Source organism: Heptranchias perlo, chromosome 21, assembly GCF_035084215.1.
Source record: "Heptranchias perlo isolate sHepPer1 chromosome 21, sHepPer1.hap1, whole genome shotgun sequence".
In the NCBI taxonomy this organism is placed as follows: domain Eukaryota; kingdom Metazoa; phylum Chordata; class Chondrichthyes; order Hexanchiformes; family Hexanchidae; genus Heptranchias; species Heptranchias perlo.
The window spans coordinates 11930224-11949658 of record NC_090345.1 but is presented as its reverse complement, the minus strand read 5'-3'; the positions used below and the strand labels follow the sequence as shown (position 1 = coordinate 11949658).

General features: G+C 43.3%; 1 protein-coding gene across 2 annotated transcripts in view; it reads right to left on the bottom strand.

The window, feature by feature from the left end:
- LOC137339976 (VPS10 domain-containing receptor SorCS1-like) overlaps nt 1–19435 on the bottom strand; it is a 462228-nt gene that overhangs the window by 157906 nt on the left and 284887 nt on the right. For both annotated transcript variants that reach the window (XM_068002094.1, XM_068002095.1), the window contains exon 6: nt 14527–14645. In XM_068002094.1, the coding sequence (XP_067858195.1) occupies nt 14527–14645 (119 nt within the window). The remainder of the gene's footprint in view (nt 1–14526; nt 14646–19435) is intronic.

Below are 19435 nucleotides of genomic sequence, written 5' to 3'. Positions count from 1 at the left end.
TGAAGAAGTTTATCCTTGTACTTGTTTTTTCTTTTGACAGAACCCAGAGTTCATTCTCTTTTCCCAAATTGTATTTGGAAGATTTGAGACTATGGGGGTAATTTTAAGTCTCCTCGCTTGGTGGGAATGGAGCAGGCCAGCACTTAAAATGGAGTGGCTCCATTTCCTGTTCCGTTCCTACCCATCTCTGATTTTAATGCTGCTGTAGAAGCTTCTTCCAAGAAGCTTGGTTTTCTCCTTTATGTCAAATACGTCGAGTCCTCTCAGCCTCTCTTAACTCTCTATAAAGCCCCAAGTCCATCCGACACTTCTATACCACTCCTTCATTCAGAGAGGCTCTTTTAGTACCTCTCACACATTCCTGGGCAGGATATGAGTAAAATGAGTCATCAGTTCGCAATCCCCCTCTCACCTCTAGCTCTTTTCTCTCTCAGTCACACCGTTTTGTGCCTATTTTATAAATACTCTTCCGATTAGTGCTCTCTGAACTTTCTTTTTGTGTTCCTTTTAAGCTTCCAAAATGACAATCCAAATGCTCTTGCACCTTCCTGAATGTGTTGAAATTAAGATTGATGAGGCTCCCACCTAAATTAAGGCCTGCATTGCACTGGGCAGACCTCGGGTGGCAAGTAAGCAGTAAGTTTTTTTTTCTCCAGATTTTTGGCTTGCTACCACGAGGCAACAGTGAGACAAGAATCGTCCCCATGGAGATTTATTCTCTCTTTCTTGCAGCCAGAATATTTGGTCTATGTATATAAAAGTTAATGTGATGGCAACAATTTCTAGGACATGGATGATTAGCTCAATAAAAGACAAAAGGGATTTATCTTGTCTGGATTTGAGGTTGTAACATGGTATAGTAAAATCCCTGAGAGAAAATGATCTGTAATATTATACTATTCGATTAATATTTGCACACACGGCAGCTACAATTTCTTGAACATGTTTTCTAGCTGAATCTTTCCTTTTAAATGATAGATTACAATGGATTTACCTTCTAATATTGAAACTTCCATGGTGTTGCATATTGTCGACCATATACTCTCTCCCTTACCTCTCTCGTGTCTTTGTCTTGCTATTTCTCTCTCTGTCTCTCCTCTTCTGCTTCTGTCTCCCTAATTTTTCTTCTTCTCTCACTACCCTCTTTTGCTTCTCACACTGTCTTTTTCTTTTCTTTTTTCCTTTAGGGGTGGGATGTAGTGGTGTGGCAGGAAATGAGCCACCAATGGCTCTAGGTTGCATTTGGGGTTGCAAGAAAAATATGGCCTGTAGCTCTCAGCAGCTCCCATCATGTCCCTTTCCCCATTACTCATGCTTCACTCCAATACCATGTACCTATTGCATCCCCTACCCTTTCCCAATATTCCTCCTTTTTCGACCACTACCTCACTTCCATTGCTACCTTACTCTGACTCTTTCCTTTTGAACTTCCTGCTCAACCCCTAGCTCTCTTGCGCATTGTCACCCTTAACCCTCCATCCACTCAGTCCCCCAAACATGGATGATGAGAGGCCAGAGGCTCCTGAAACCTGTCAACTTACCTTCTTTCCCCCTTGTTATTCAACTTCCGCAAAGAGGCTTTATTTCCTCTCAGAATTCAACTATGATGAGGAAAGACTCCCTATAATGTCTACATCACTTTCTCTCGGGTGTTAATAATTAGAATGTTTACATTTCTTAACGAGCAACAAAACAAAGGTGATTGGGGCTTTCTGTGTTAATTGTATGATTTATATCAATTAGTGTTTATCGTATTCAGGTGGTGGGTATCAATTAGGGACTCTTGTATCTTTATGATAGGAGAGCTTAGCTAGGGTGTGATGTGTGTATCAGGGGAATCTCTGTGAATAAAGCTTTGGAAACAACAAGAGAACAGGCTCTAGTATTCCATCCTTCACTACATGGCTGTCTAATTTTAACATTCTGTTCCCTTCAAAATTCAACTAGTGTGTTTTTTCAAAAAATGAAGGAAAGTTGGGATTAGGAAAGACACTTTTTCTCTTACCTTCAACTTAATATACTTTCTGAAGTTTACAGAACACAAAACAAAAGCTACGTCAGGTTTGTCATTAGTACATTCATATTCTCACTATCTCCCACACACAGCCTCTTTGTTTTCTGTTGAAAAAAACTGTCAAATAAACTTTACCTGAAATATCTTCAAATCATATTGAAAAACAACTAAGCTTAAACTGCTAGAAATTAAAGAAAAAAGTGCAGCAGTTCAGCTGTCTAAATGACATCGATGCATCCTTGGAAATTGGGTACACTGCATATGCTAAGACTGCACAATCTGCATTCAGCCAACGGAATAGTTATTTTCTTAATGGCGAGAGACTGGAAAGTACTGCAGTACAAAGGGATCTGGGGGTCCTAGTGCAAGAAAATCAAAAAGTTGGTATGCAGGTGCAGCAGGTGATCAAGAAAGCCAACGGAATGTTGGCTTTTATTGCTAGGGGGATAGAATATAAAAACAAGGAGGTATTGCTGCAGTTATATAAGGTATTGGTGAGACCGCACCTGGAATACTGCATACAGTTTTGGTCTCCATACTTAAGAAAAGACATACTTGCTCTCGAGGCAGTACAAAGAAGGTTCACTCGGTTAATCCCGGGGATGAGGGGGCGGACATATGAGGAGAGGTTGAGTAGATTGGGACTCTACTCATTGGAGTTCAGAAGAATGAGAGGCGATCTTATTGAAACATATAAGATTGTGAAGGGTCTTGATCGGGTGGATGCAGTAAGGATGTTCCCAAAGATGGGTGAAACTAGAACTAGGGGGCATAATCTTAGAATAAGGGGCTGCTCTTTCAAAACTGAGATGAGGAGAAACTTCTTCACTCAGAGGGTGGTAGGTCTGTGGAATTTGCTGCCCCAGGAAGCTGTGGAAGCTACATCATTAGATAAATTTAAAACAGAAATAGACAGTTTCCTAGAAGTAAAGGGAATTAGGGGTTATGGGGAGCGGGCAGGAAATTGGACATGAAGCTGAGTTCGGATCGGTCAATGCCCTGTGGGTGGCGGAGAGGGCCCAGGGGCTATGTGGCCGGGTCCTGCTCCGACTTCTTGTGTTCTTTAGATTTGTGGTTGGGATCAGATCAGCCATGATCTTATTGAATGGCGGAGCAGGCTCGAGGGGCCGATTGGCCTACTCCTGCTCCAATTTCTTATGTTCTTAATAACAGCTCTGTACAAAAACGTTGGCTTTCAATTTCCTTGGGACGTAATGCTGGTGGTTGCACCAGGTCTGTCGCTGCTCGTGCCCTCCAGTGCTCCCTCATTGCTGTCCAAGGCACTTCATTCTGTGTCTCTCATTGCTGTCCAAGGCACTTCATTCTGTGTCTCTCATTGCTGTCCAAGGCACTTCATTCTGTGTTTCTCACTGCTGTCCAAGGCACTTCATTCTGTGTTTCTCACTGCTGTCCAAGGTACTTCACCCTATTTCTCTCACTGCTGTCCAAGGGACTTCATTCTGTGTCTCTCACTGCTGTCCGAGGTTCTCCATTCGATTTCTCTCACTGCTGTCCAAGGCACTTCATTCTGTTTCTCTCACTGCTGTCCAAGGTACTTCATCCTATTTCTCTGACTGCTGTCCAAGGTTCTCCATCCTATTTCTCTCACTGCTGTCCAAAGTACTTCATTCTGTGTCTCTCACTGCTGTCCAAAGTACTTCATTCTGTGTCTCTCACTGCTGTCCAAGGTACTTCATCCTATTTCTCTCACTGCTGTCCAAGGCACTTCATTCTGTGTCTCTCACTGCTGTCCAAGGTATTTCATTCTGTGTCTCTCACTGCTGTCCAAGGGACTTCATTCTGTGTCTCTCTCTGCTGTCCAAGGGACTTCATTTTGTGTCTCTCTCTGCTGTCCAAGGGACTTCATTCTGTGTCTCTCACTGCTGTCCAAGGTATTTCATTCTGTGTCTCTCACTGCTGTCCAAGGGACTTCATTCTGTGTCTCTCACTGCTGTCCAAGTGACTTCATCCTATTTCTCTCACAGCTGTCCAAGGTTCTCCATTCGATTTCTCTCACTGCTGTCCAAAGTACTTCATTCTGTGTCTCTCACTGCTGTCCAAAGTACTTCATTCTGTGTCGCTCACTGCTGTCCAAGGTACTTCATCCTATTTCTCTCACTGCTGTCCAAGGGACGTCATTCTGTGTCTCTAACTGGAGCCAATCTCCAGACGCCATCCTACAATGCATCCGCTTCATCCTGGATCACAATGTCTTCACCTTCGACAACCAGTTCTTTACCCAAACACACGGAACAGCCATGGGGACCAAATTCGCACCCCAATACGCCAACATTTTCATGCACAAGTTCGAGCACGACTTCTTCACTGCACAGGACCTCCAACCAACGCTATACACCAGATACATCGACGACATTTTCTTCCTATGGACCCACGGCGAAGAATCACTGAAGAGACTACACGATAACATCAACAAGTTCCATCCCACCATCAAACTCACCATGGACTACTCCTCAGAATCGGTTTCTTTCTTGGACACACGAATCTCCATCAAAGACAGGCACCTCAGCACCTCACTCTACCGCAAGCACACGGACAACCTCACGATGCTCCACTTTTCCAGCTTCCACCCTAACCACGTCAAAGAGGCCATCCCCTATGGACAGGCCCTGAGAATACACAGGATCTGCTCAGACGAGGAGGAATGCGATGGACACCTACAGACGCTGAAAGACGCCCTCGTAAGAACGGGATATGACGCTCGACTCGTCGATCGACAGTTCCGATGGGCCACAGCGAAAAATCGCATAGACCTCCTCAGAAGACAAACACGGGACGCAACCAACAGAGTACCCTTCGTCGTCCAGTACTTTCCCGGAGCGGAGAAACTGCGCCATGTTCTCCGCAGCCTTCAACATGTCATTGATGATGACGAACACCTCGCTAAGGCCATCCCCAAGCCTCCACTACTCGCCTTCAAACAGCCACCCAACCTCAAACAGACCATCGTTCGCAGCAAATTACCCAGCTTTCAGGAGAACAGCGTCCACGACGCCACACAACCCTGCCACGGCAACCTCTGCAAGACATGCCAGATCATGGACACAGATATCACCATCACATGAGAGGACACCACCACCAGGTACATGGTTCATACTCCTGTGACTCGGCCAACGTTGTCTACCTCATACGTCGCAGGAAAGGATGCCCCGGAGCATGGTACATTGGCGAGACCATGCAGACACTGCGACAACGGATGAACGGACACCGCGCAACAATCGCCAGACAGGAGGGTTCCCTCCCAGTCGAGGAACACTTCAGCAGTCAAGGACATTCAGCCTCCGACCTTCGGGTCAGCGTTCTCCAAGGCGGCCTTCGAGACACAAGACAACGCAAAATTGTCGAGCAGAAATTGATAGCCAAGTTCCGCACCCGGGATCTTGGGTTCATGTCACGCTACATGTAACCCCACCAGGGAAAAAAAAGTTATCTGTTTTTAATACAACTGGCCATTCTTTGTCTCTCTCTCTCTCTCTCTCTCTCTGTCTTTGTAATCTGACAGCTTACGTATTCAGTGGTCTGGGGTGTAATGTTCCCCTGTCTGAACACCATCCATGCAGAGGTGTGATAACGGGCAGTTGGAAAGATTATCTGTAATCACCAGGCATTGTTCTGTGACTATATATGCGGTGCTTTTATGGAAATCTTCACACACCTGACGAAGGAGAAAAGCTCTGAAAGCTTGTGATTTTCAAATAAAACTGTTGGACTATAACCTGGTGTTGTAAGATGCTGTCCAAGGGATTTCGTTCTGTGTCTCTCACTGCTGTTCAAAGTACTTCATTCTGTGTCTCTCACTGCTGTCCAAGGCACTTCATTCTGTGTCTCTCACTGCTGTGCAAGGGACTTCATTCTGTTTCTCTCACTACTGTCCAAGGTTCTCCATTCTGTTTCTCTCAGTGCTGAACAAGGAATCTTATTCTGTTTCTCTCAGTGCTGACCAAGTTATCTTATTTTTTTTCTCTCAGTGCTGACCAAAGAATCTTATTCTTTTTCTCTCAGTGCTGACCAAAGAACCTTATTCTTTTTCTCTCAGTGCTGACCAAAGAACTTTATTCTGTTTCTCTCAGCGCAGGACAAGGTGCTGCATTGTATGTCTCCCAGTGCTGACCAAGATATGAGAGTGCCCCAAGAAAACTGTCATTCACTTTTTTTGGGTAAGTCCGTTGATTCCTCTCAGAGCTTCCCTTAAACCCAGCAGTTGGTCACTTTAGCAGATATGTGGTGAACTGATTGAGGGTGGGTTTTTCTGGATCTTTTTCTGTCTTCATCCTGATGCTGTGGTTCTCCACCCTCTACTAAAGACTGAATCAGTGCAATTTTTTTCTTTCCTTCAGACTCAAGCTCTGAGCTGGCATGATTGGTTGTTTCTATCTGAAGTGTCCTATATTACTGTGCCAACAGCACCACAAATGTATTTCCTTTTGCTTAAACTTTTTCATTACACTAGGGAACCAAGCTAACATTGACAAAAATGATTAATTAAAAACAGACATCCACATTTTCATTAAAGACTAATCCTACCAGCACCGTACCTGTTCCTCATTCTATTTGTGTTCGCCATTTTGTGTTTTCCTCTTAAAAAGACGTAGAACTAGGTACTTAACTGATCATAATAAACTGGACAAAAAAACACAGACACACGTTTGGTAGATAGAAAGATCAGAATCAATGCCAAATAAAGATTAGGCGAGATAAAAAATAAATTGGTATGATTGATTTTTCTTGAAACAATTTGGGTCTCCAGAAATGCTGTACAACTACGAATTTGTTCTGGCTCTGGATCTGAGTGACAATTGATTGAATTGAGGTTTGTATTCAATAAGACTTCACTTGTTCTCATTTTGAATGAACCCACGGACTGTCTCTGAAAAGGTCACATGCAATATCTTTTCATTTTTTTGTAATTAGGCAATGGCTTTAGCACTCATTCACATGCAACGTTATATTGCTTCTCTTAAAATGAGACCTATGTAGTCTCTATTTACATGGAGCAAGTGTATTGAATCTGGATTAGGTTGAACCAAGTCAATTGATCCAAAACTTTAACCCTTCAGGATATTTACAAACTTCAGTATACAGTGGTAAATACTGCCAAAGCTGACAATTGGTGGTGGATAACTCATGAATATGTTGCTATGCTTTGACAACGCACCAGTAATACATAAATATATACTTTGGTCAAATGGAAATGTTGGCTGGTGTTAACGTGGTTTCCACATTTGTTGAAATGCTGAGAAGTCAAACTGCAACAACAACAACTTGCATTTATATAGCGCCTTTAACATAGTAAAATGTCCCAAGGCGCTTCACAGGAACATAATCAGACAAAATTTGACACCAAGTCACATAAGGAGATATTAGGACAGGTGACCAAAAGCTTGGTCAAAGAGGTAGGTTTTAAACAGTATCTTAAAGAAGGGAGAGGTGGAGCAGCAAAGAGATTTGGGGAGGGAATTCCAGAGCCTAGATTACTTACAAATGACATTGGCTCAGTAAAATTATTATATTTTTTTCTCTTCGGGCAAATGGCTTACTTGTATAGTTTATGAATTATAATATTCATATGCTGAATAGAATATAGGCAGATACCCCATGGTGAGTCATTGCTTTCAGTGGAGACAAGGGGAGAAAATCAGAACAGAAAATAAAAGCATGTGGATAGGAACAGAATAGAAAATTAGCAATGTAACTAATTATTGTCACTTATAATTTTGTTACACAAAGTGCATAAACAAAATAATATTTGCTATTATTTCTGAAAATTGCCAATTTTCACAACGGTAATTTTAAAAAAACATACATATATTGAGGTGAGGACAATGCAGTGTGTTAGCATCGGAATCTTGGGCTCCGATCCAGTCCAGACTCCTATAGGAAATAATGTGGGCTGTTTCATCTCAATTCCTAGTGAATTTGGACCCACAGCAGAAAACTGGCACCAAATTGACAATCTCATTCAGTACCATCTAAAGGTGGCCAATATCATTCGGAAACAAAACCACACTGGTGTAGTGGGGGTGCTTTTCGAAGGGTAAGGTTGGATTTGAGGGAGGGTGAAGGGAGCTTTACACCTCATTTGGCATATGTTGTATCTGCCCTAGGACTGCCCCCTGTTAATATTGGGTATCTGAAAAGGGAAAGTGTTCTATTTCCCAGCGGTGAGCGACATCCATCTCTTTGATGAGCGCAAAATTCACCCGGAGAAATTATTTTTTTAAAAAGTAAATATTTGATGTAATCATTCTGCATTTTCTTGGAAAATGAAGTAAATTAAATGAAGTGTGGGCAGGATCAGGAATTACGCATAAAATACTAAAAGTCTGATCAGTATTGCATTGACTACCCGGCCACTTCATTGTGTGGACTTAGCCAAGATAACAGTTCCAGTCGCCTTTCATTAGATAAGCACAATTCCAAAGGCAGACAGGTACATGGAAACAGAGATATTGGGAGCAATTTTAACCTAACCCACCTGTCCGGAAACTGACGGGATTGGGTGCAAGGCCAGTTCTACACCCCGCCCGATTTTACTCTCCATCGAAGGGTGGAATATTGGGCGGGATGTAAAACCGGTGTTCCACCTGATCCCGTGGGTTTCCTGCCCGGCAATTTAGGTTAAAATTACCACTGTATTCATTTCAATGAGAGACTTAAAATTGCATGGCCAGGTTTCCCTGATGACTCAGTGGATGCAGTGTCTAGTATCATACCGTGCCATCGAGACCAGGAAGATCCCATTCTTGATCTCCAGTCTGTGCTGATTTAGCTGATCTCAGTTGACAAACGCTACAATTGGCCCCGGTGCTCCTGGGTTAGGAGGGTGTGGGGAGGACACTCAGCTAGAGTTCCTGTTCCCGATTGCTACCCATTGCCCCCTGCAAGAACATGAACCTGTGTTGGGTGAGAACAGCATTGAGCTCAGTTCTGATGCGATCCGCAGGTTAGGCTCACACAGGAAGGAAGGAATTCTGCATGACTTCCCGTTACTTCCAAATGCAGAAGAATTAAGTGTACTTATTGATTAGTTCAACCAAAAAAAATGGTCATTTTGTGCGCTGTACGATTTTCAAAACAAATCTTCAGTCTAACATTTAACATTTATCAGAATGAACATTAATGATTATATTCTGGCCAATATTTATCTCTCAACCAACATCACTAAAACAGATTATCTGGTCATTATCACATTGCTGTTTGTGGGACCTTGCTGTGTGCAAATTGGCTGCCGTGTTTCCTGCATTACATGACTGCACTTCAAAAATGCTTAATTGGCTGGGGTCGTGAAAGGCGCTATATAAATGCAAGTCTTTCTTTTTCTTTCTTTATCCAAATGCAAGACAACTTTACAAAGTGAAACTTATAAAAGCTACAGGAAGACGGTGGCACAATGGTCCAACATGCCGGAGCTTTACTGCTTTGTACCATGGTTTGGTAGCACAAGGTTGCCGACGTGATGCAGATCATTTCATCACCTGGGCGGTAAAATCAACTGCAGATAGGATGAAAATCAGGTGGGTTCTATAAAGGACAGGCAATCTGCCCCATCAGGTTATTGCCAAGATGGCGAACTTGAAAATTACCCCCGATGAGTTCCAAATTGCAGATGTGCCACTGTGAGAAGGTTTCAAGTGGAGAACATGGAAATGTGCAGGCTCCAATCAACTTGGGCACCCTTAGAGCCGAGCTTTACTGCAGCATTTGTGGATATTTCCAGCCCATTCTCTTGGCCAGTGATATGGTGCAGCACAAGGGCAAAGGCAGAAATGAAAATTAATTTCAGGAGTAAAAATAGAAATAAAGGTTAATTACCAGCTGGCATGGAACTTGTCCCACCCACACACAGCCTACATGGCATCTGCTCCTACACGACATCTGCCAATGCACCAGTCGAGAGAAAGAGCTTACATTTATATATTGCTTTGCATATCCTAAGGATATCTCAAAGTGCTGCACAGCCAATGAATCACTTGTTTTGTAGCCAACTTGTGCACAGCAAGGACCTACAGACAGCAACGGAGATAAAAGGCCTGTTATGGGGTAGATATTGAACCTCGTAGCACCTGTTTTATGGGCATAAAATGGGCACGAGGGCTAATTTTGGGGAAAGCATCTCACGCCCAAAGGACTCCGAAAAGACATCCGACCCGATGTTGCGTTGGGCCATTTTATAGTCTGTGGAGGTGCGGCAGGCGTCGGCAACTTGCCATACTTATTGAAATGAGGCCCGAGTCAATTTCAGGCTGGCCTCGGGTCTCCTGGTTGAGGTGTACACTTCCGATTCTGGGACCAAAAACGGGCCCAGTTGAAATTCCACCCCAATCTGTTTTGGTGATGTTGGTTGAGGGATAAATGTTAGCCAGGACACCGGGGAGAATGTCCCTGTTCTTTCAACCGTACCATGGGATCTTTTACATCTTCCAATTGAGGCCTTGGTTTAACATTGCATCCAAAAAGCCTGCACCTCCAACAATGTAGCGCTCCCTCAGTACTGCAGTAAAGTGTCAGAGTACGCGCTCTGGTCCTGGAGTGAGGCTTGTAACCACAGTCATCCAATACATACTATTTTCAATAAAATCAAAAATGGACATCTTCAGTGGCACTGTCACTAATGGGGAAATTAAATCATTCTGAATGGACGCAAATTGGGAAGTGCCCAACTGCAGAAGCACGCGTGTGCACACAGACCGACAGAGCGGGAATTTGGGGTCTTTAGGTTAGTCCACTGTTGAGAAAATCAGTTCACAGGAATTTCCTTTTCAGAATAATTCCATTTGTACCAATTTCTTTGAGCAAATAGCAGCAGGGTAAAGAGGCAACCCTCACTGGGGCACATTCAGTAAAGAACTAGCCGTCTGTTGAAAAATCCTATTCACTCCTCAGAGGAAAGAACTGCATTTATATTGTGTCGAATGAATTTGGCAGAGTTGATCTGAAAACATCCTGTGTGCTAACGCACCTCGGATACAGTACAGTATTCTTAAGAGTACTGCAGGGAGTTCTTAAAGCCGTCTACTCATATTTACAAATGAATGGACATACGATTTATTCGGAGTGTTGAATGACCTTTTAAAGGGGCATAACTACCTTACTATGCTGGAGTAATGCCCGCAAACTCAAGAGGGGGTATACAGGTGATTGAACGATATGAGAGATATATATTGGTGTGTAACGTTTTTCAAACTTTGGCACATCAATGTTCTCTCAATCCTGTGCATTCCTATGTACTTATGTTCTGAAAAACACAGAAATTCGAAACGGACAGCAGGTCGATCAGCATTCGAAAGAGAGCATAGGTGAACTCTGATAAGTGGTAAACGTTAACTTAGCTTTTTTTTGACCTGCTGTGCACTCCTGGCAGTCTCTGTTTTCGGCAAGCTCAGTTCCTGGAAGATCCTGGAACAGCCCACTCAATAACTCCACCCCAAGTTGGCAAGACGGCTCGTCTGCACTGTTACAGACACAAGACCAGCTTCCTTTTCTTGTGCTTTCTCAAACTAAGATAATGTAATGCATTATTTGAGGGCGAGTAATGTGATGTCATAGCATTGCTGACCATACCCTTCCTCTATTTAACACTCCAGGTAAAGTGTTGTTGTGGCACTGCCTCTTTAAACTACTTTTTTCTCTCACTGAAGATGAGTAAAGTAGATTTGGGGAAAATTTCTAAAGGTTGATTCAAAGTTGGAATTAGACTTGGGGGGCTGAGATGCATCAAAAATGGACAAGCCAGGTCATTCTCTGTTCTTAAAAATTCATATATTTTAATATCACACATTGTCAGCTTGGCTCAGTGGGTAGCTATCTCACCTCTGAATTAGAGGATTGTGGCTTCAAGCCCCCACTGCAGGACTAAGCACATAGTCTAGGCTGATAGTACAGTACTGAGGGAGTTTTATATAGTCTAGGCTGATAGTACAGTACTGAGGGAGTGCTATATAGTCTAGGCTGATAGTACAGTACTGAGGGAGTGCGATATAGTCTAGGCTAACAGTGCGATACTGAGGGAGTTTGATATAGTCTAGGCTAACAGTGCGATACTGAGGGAGTGCGATATAGTCCAGGCTAACATTGCGATACTGAGGGAGAGCTATATAGTCCAGGCTAACAGTGCGATACTGAGGGAGTTTTATATAGTCCAGGCTAACAGTGCGATACTGAGAGAGTGCTATATAGTCCAGGCTAACATTGCGATACTGAGGGAGTGCTATATAGTCCAGGCTAACAGTGCGATACTGAGGGAGTGCTATATAGTCCAGGCTAACAGTGCGATACTGAGGGAGTGCGATATAGTCTAGGCTAACAGTGCGATACTGAGGGAGTTTGATATAGTCTAGGCTAACAGTGCGATACTGAGGGAGTGCTATATAGTCCAGGCTAACATTGCGATACTGAGGGAGTGCTATATAGTCTAGGCTAACAGTGCGATACTGAGGGAGTGCGATATAGTCTAGGCTAACAGTGCGATACTGAGGGAGTGCGATATAGTCTAGGCTAACAGTGTGATACTGAGGGAGTGCGATATAGTCTAGGCTAACAGTGCGATACTGAGGGAGTGCTATATAGTCTAGGCTAACAGTGCGATACTGAGGGAGTGCTATATAGTCTAGGCTGATAGTTCAGTACTGAGGGAGTGCTATATAGTCTAGGCTAACAGTGCGATACTGAGGGAGTGCTATATAGTCTAGGCTGACAGTACAGTACTGAGGGAGTGCGATATAGTCTAGGCTGACAGTACAGTACTGAGGGAGTGCGATATAGTCTAGGCTGATAGTACAGTACTGAGGGAGTGCGATATAGTCTAGGCTGACAGTACAGTACTGAGGGAGTGCGATATAGTCTAGGCTGATAGTACAGTACTGAGGGAGTGCTATATAGTCTAGGCTGACAGTACAGTACTGAGGGAGTGCTATATAGTCTAGGCTGACAGTGCAGTACTGAGGGAGTGCTATATAGTCTAGGCTGACAATGCAGTACTGAGGGAGTGCTATATAGTCTAGGCTGACAGTACAGTACTGAGGGAGTGCTATATAGTCTAGGCTGACAGTGCAGTACTGAGGGAGTGCTATATAGTCTAGGCTGACAGTGCAGTACTGAGGGAGCGTTGTATTAAGAACATAAGAACATAAGAAATTGGAGCAGGAGTAGGCCAATCGGCCCCTCGAGCCTGCTCCGCCATTCAATAAGATCATGGCTGATCTGATCCCAACCACAAATCTAAAGAACACAAGAAGTCGGAGCAGGACCCGGCCACATAGCCCCTGGGCCCTCTCCGCCACCCACAGGGCATTGACCGATCCGAACTCAGCTTCATGTCCAATTTCCTGCCCGCTCCCCATAACCCCTAATTCCCTTTACTTCTAGGAAACTGTCTATTTCTGTTTTAAATTTATCTAATGATGTAGCTTCCACAGCTTCCTGGGGCAGCAAATTCCACAGACCGACCACCCTCTGAGTGAAGAAGTTTCTCCTCATCTCAGTTTTGAAAGAGCAGCCCCTTATTCTAAGATTATGCCCCCTAGTTCTAGTTTCACCCATCTTTGGGAACATCCTTACTGCATCCACCCGATCAAGACCCTTCACAATCTTATATGTTTCAATAAGATCGCCTCTCATTCTTCTGAACTCCAATGAGTAGAGTCCCAATCTACTCAACCTCTCCTCATATGTCCGCCCCCTCATCCCCGGGATTAACCGAGTGAACCTTCTTTGTACTGCCTCGAGAGCAAGTATGTCTTTTCTTAAGTATGGAGACCAAAACTGTATGCAGTGTTGTTGAAGGTGCCACTGTTTACCTGAGACTTTAAACCGAGGACCTGTTTGGTGGTTCAGGTGGACATTCAAGTAACCATGGCATTATTCGATGATGCGCAGGGAGATTCCTCGGCAACAATGCTCCACCCAACACCACCAGCAACAGATTAACCAACAACAGAATAACCACTAATTCAATATATAAACGCGTGTCTTTCTTTCATGTAAAAATGTATACAGCTATAAAACATTCTTTATTCTGTGGTATTCTTGAAATAAGATTTCTTGCTGAGGCTTTTATATTTTTCGGCACACAAAAGATGCCACAATCTTCAACAAGATTGATTCCAGGTTCAAGTCACAGCTACCTAACTGAATGCATGCACTTTAGAACATCCACCTAATCAACCATTCATCAGTGAAGCTAAAATGATACACAGCTCAAGAGAAAGCAGGATTTAACAGCTCAGTCCAAATCGTTTAAAGAGGTCCCCCAGTCGCTGAGGCCTTTCAAAACTGGAAATTTTTGTCTAGACCTTGATATTTTCAATGGAATTACAAATGTGCCAAATTATTTTTGTGGAGAACCTTCTGCCTTCCCTAAGGCTCCCAACAGAAACAGGCCTCAGCTTTGAGTGTGGCTCTGGACTGTTGTATGAGTGCTTTTTGTGACTTTAGAGTTGATGCTGCTTTAGGGTCTGTAACTGTAGGAACAATGAAGAGGAAATCAACCATTTTACCTGAGCAAACACATAGTCATCCTGGACCACCAAGGAATTGTGGTCTATATAGCCTGGAAAGGGCTTGCTGCTTGTTGCTTCTGAACAATTCTGAATTCTACAGGTGATATATTGAGCATCTGTAAAAAGAAAAGGAAAAAAGAAAGTGGAGAATATTTATTGAAGAACAGGAACAGTCTGATAGCTCCATTGTGATACCATGTTCTCAGGGAACTATTTTCACCAAGGGGCTTGGTATCACTGCTGTCATTATCTCCATTTGAGCCAGAGAATTTTAATAAGCTAAAAAAAACCAACAAAATCGCATCAACAGTGAAGCACTCAAATAAATGTAATCATATGAAAATATCGTTCATGAACCTCAAAAATAACAAAAGCATTAAAAATAATCCCCTCATAACCTACATTTAAACACGCAATTGGAATTCAATGTCACCCATTAGTATTCACTGATAACCATGTCATATTCCTCCTCTTTGGTTCACAAGAATGCAAGTCTGTTCCTTGAAATTTTCTTTATAAATAGTAAACTTACAGGGTGAGAATTCCTCCAAAAGAATATGTGTCTGATCACGCCTGAAGTATCAAACAGAGGATATCTTCACAAACTCATTTACAATGTCCTCAATATAGTGACCAAAGGAATTCTTAATCCCTTATGTGATGCTAAATTTAATTGATTCAGAGTCCCAGCCAGGCACTACACAGCAGTTGATAACCACTAGTTGTTTATAGACACTCATGTGATAACCTTTCATTATTAAGTTAGGTAGGGAGTTCCAGCAACGATGAAGGAATGGCAATACATGTCCAAGTTGGGATGCTGTGTGGCTTGGAGGGGAACTTGGAGGTGATGGTGTTTCCATGCACTTGCTGCCCTCATCCTTCTAGATGGTGGAGGTCGCGTGTTTGGGAGGTCTTGCCGAAGAAGCTTGGCGAGTTGCTGCAGTACCTTCTGTAGATAGTACACTCTGCAGCCATGGTGTGCCAGTGGTGGAGGGTACACCAGCTGCAGGTAGTACCATCTACTGTCATTACGGTAGCAGGTTTCAACACCTGACCTACCTATTAATCCAGCCTTACAACCCTCTGACATCTCTGCGCTCCTTCAATTCTAGCCTCTTGTGCGTCCCTGATTGTCATCGCTCCCTAAGCTCCTGAATTCCTTCTCTAAACCTCCCCGCCTCTCCACCTCTCCCTCCTCCTTTAAGACACTCTTTAAAACCTACCACCTGTCCTAATATCTCCTTATGTGGCTCGGTGACACCGAGCTTCCAATGAAGCGCTTTTGGACGTTTTATCACGTTAAAGGCACTGTATGAGTGCAAATTATTGTTGTTGATCTAACACCATATATCGATGCCCACCCAGCAAACATTAAACATTGTAGGGGAACATTATACTCAACTGCAGCCATTGTGCATAAGCAGGGGGTCTACCCAAGCAGAATGGGGTAAATTTTCATCTCCAACACATGGGGCGATAATCTAGCGGAGAGGATCATCCGCCCGTTATAGAACCTGCCCGATTTACGTTCTCCTGAAGTCAATGTAATGAAAATTGGACAGGTTCTCTACTGGGTGAGCAATCCACTCTGCCAAATAACTGCCCATGCGGTGAAGGTGAAAATTGACCCAATGTGTGGGCTTCTTCCCCACTTTATTTGTGCACCAATTGCAGTCAAGACCCTCGACTGGACTCTCATCCCACTGAGAAACTGCTAGCAATGGCTTGTCTAGTCAAAGAAGATATCACGGTAGAGGTTGTTATCACTGAGCACTCCCAGATCAGGTATCGCTATTTTAACTCTGACGTAAGTGGGGAAGCTTCTACAGCTCCTGATACTCTTCCGTCAAGTCAGAAGAGTATCAGGAGCAGAAGGCACCATTCAAGATACGTTTTTTTACTTATCTTTGTGGGGCCAGGAGGTGCAGGGTTTCTGCTTCAGATATAATGGCGGAATGGGAGAGGCCCCAAGAAAAATCACCCCCATTAGTTTTAAAACTGCAGTTTGACTGCATTCGTGTACCTCATGTGGTACCATTGGTCTCCATATTATAAAAAGGATATAGAGGCACTGGATAAGGTGCAGAAAAGATTTACAAGGATGATACCAGAACTGAGAGGCTATACCTATCAGGAAAGATTGAACAGGCTGGAGCTCTTTTCTCTGGAAAAGAAAAGGCTGAGGGGTGACCTAATAGATGGCTTTAAGATTATGAAAGGGTTTGATAGACATAGAGAAGATGTTTCCACTTGCAGGGGAGACCAGAACTAAGAGCCATAAACATAAAATAGTCACCAATAAAACCAGTCGGGAATTCAGGAGAAACTTATTTACCCAGAGAGTGGTTAGAATGTGGAACTCGATACCACAAGGAGTACTTGAGGCGAATAGCATAGGTGTATTTAAGGGGAAGCTAGATAAATACGTGAGGGAGCAAGGCATAGAAGGATATGCTGATAGGGTTAGATGAAGAGGAGTAGGAGGAGACTCGTGTGCAGCATAAACACCGGCAACATTGATCATACACTGAAAACATCTCGTCAGTCTGAAGCAGTTATCAAATCAAACAGGATATGAGATGAATCTGGAGGGCATTGGATTACAAGTCACAACAAGTTATACTGACATCGTACAAATCAATGATGAAGCACGACAAAGGATTCAGGAAGGAGTGAGAGGGAAGATTCCAGGCCTTAGGGGACTTAAGTTGTGACGCAAGTTTCAAGTGACTCAACTTATTTTCATGGAGAAAGGGAAGATCTTTAAAATAATGAGAGATAGGAATAAGGTTAAAGTAGGCAAGCTATTTAACTTGGGCAATAAGCAAAGGACTAGAGGCGACGAATACAAAATTCCCAAACCTCAAGCAAGGTTCAAGATTAGAAAAATCTTCCCCTCCCCTACAGGATAGTGGGCATGTGGAACAGAGTCCCAGAGGAGGGAGTTGTTTTGGAGTCAATTGACAGCTATAAAAGGGAGATGGATGGACATCTGTTGAGAAGGGGAATTAAGGATTACAGAGCTATTAAGAGTACTACTTGACTTTTTGTCAGGGGAGGCAGGGAAGGAACTTAGTGTTACTCAAATTTAGGGGATCAACAGGTGGGGGTGGGGGAGTCCATGGTGTAGCAATCAAATGTGGACTCTGGGTGGAGCTGTCTTAATGGCCTTTTCTTACTCCAGATATTTTTATGTTCATAAAGTTTATGCCATTGAAACTGGCTCAAAAGTGTATTTAGTGCAACATAGCCTGCCTCCACTACAGTCACCTTTCTCTGCTAGAACATGCAATCTGCATTAATAGTTCCTTCCACAAATAATGTCCTTTGGAAATATGGCCAGGGGTTCAACAAGTAAAACACAGCAAACATCTTCTAGCCTCATTATCAGTTCATAATCTATATGGTTAAAATATATTAGGACCGATGTTACGAATGTGTGCTCCCCAGTAAAATCGATCCTATTTGGTCAGACCTGGCTAATCCATGTGCGTTTATAATACAAAAATCAATGGACTAATGAGACATCGATGCGTTGTGTCAATATTGCATGAAAACAATGAATCATTCGGTAATTCATTACTGAGGTGCACCATCATTTTCAGACAGAACGCAGTTAGCTTCCTCGGTATTTTATGATGGTACAAAAAGTGTTGGTAAAGTCATTTAAATTGAATAATTTAAATTTTAGTTGAAGATATCACAACTGAGTAACAAACTTCAGTGTCCATATTTCCTGAGAGCAAAGGTGCTTTAGCTTTGGGTAGCCCGGGTTGTGGGAGGCCACAGGATTGTGTCTCGGGGTAAGGTGGCTGGTTTAAGCAGTGTAAAGGTGGGGAGCTGGAGCACTATAGTCAGTGTCCTACCCAATTAAACAAGTGCGATGTAAAACCGTCTTGACTGTGACCCACAGTTCATTAATTACTGGTGTTATTTGACCAAAGTGACTGGGTGCACCTAGGTCAGTGCAAACTAGAAAGAGCTATTGAATCTTAGCACTGATTATGCACAGCTGGGTTAACCAAACAGATGAGGGGTGTTAATTGGCTTTCCATGTTAAAGAGGTTAAGCAATTGAAATCGTGCTTTCAGACAGTAATGTACCTAGACATTGATACTTTTGGAACGCAGATTAAACAGATCTGGCTCACCAATGCCTCGGTGAGTAAATGAACTGCTTGGTGTGGTAGTGGGCCAAACAGATCAGGACAAAAAAAGAAAGACTTGCATTTATATAGCGCCTTTCACAACCTCAGGACTACAGTGCTTTATAGCCAATGAAGTACTTTTGAACTGTAGTCACTGTTGTAATGTAGGAAACACAACACGCACAGCAAGGTCCCACAAATAACAGTGTGATAATGACCAGATAATCTGTTTTAGTGATGTTGGTTGAGGGATAAATATTGACCAGAATACCGTGGAGAATTCTCCTGCTCTTCTTCGAGATAGTGCCATAGGATCTTTGACGTGGGAGGGCAGATGGGGCCGCGGTTTAACATCTCATCCAAAAGATGGCACCTCCGACAGTACAGCACTCCCTCAGTACTGCACTAGGAGTGTCAGTCTAGATTTTATGATCAAGTCTCTGGAGTGGGACATGAACCCACGACAATCTGACTCAGAGGCGAGAGTGCTACCCACTGAGCCAGAATGGTCTCAGTATTGATCTCTGGTTTGTGATATATTAGCTGAACTTAACTGCGGTACTGATGAGACATTATAAGTGACCTGAGTAACCCTGGACTAGGGAAGGAAGAATAATCTGCCAGGGTTTCATTTCCTAATCATTAGTCAGTGGCTGGTGCTGGACGTGTGCGTGCATATGGAAGCTAGCCAATCAAGCTTGGCTGGAACGGTCCCCATGGTTGAGTAACCTGCCAATGAGCACTGCTCAAGTACCA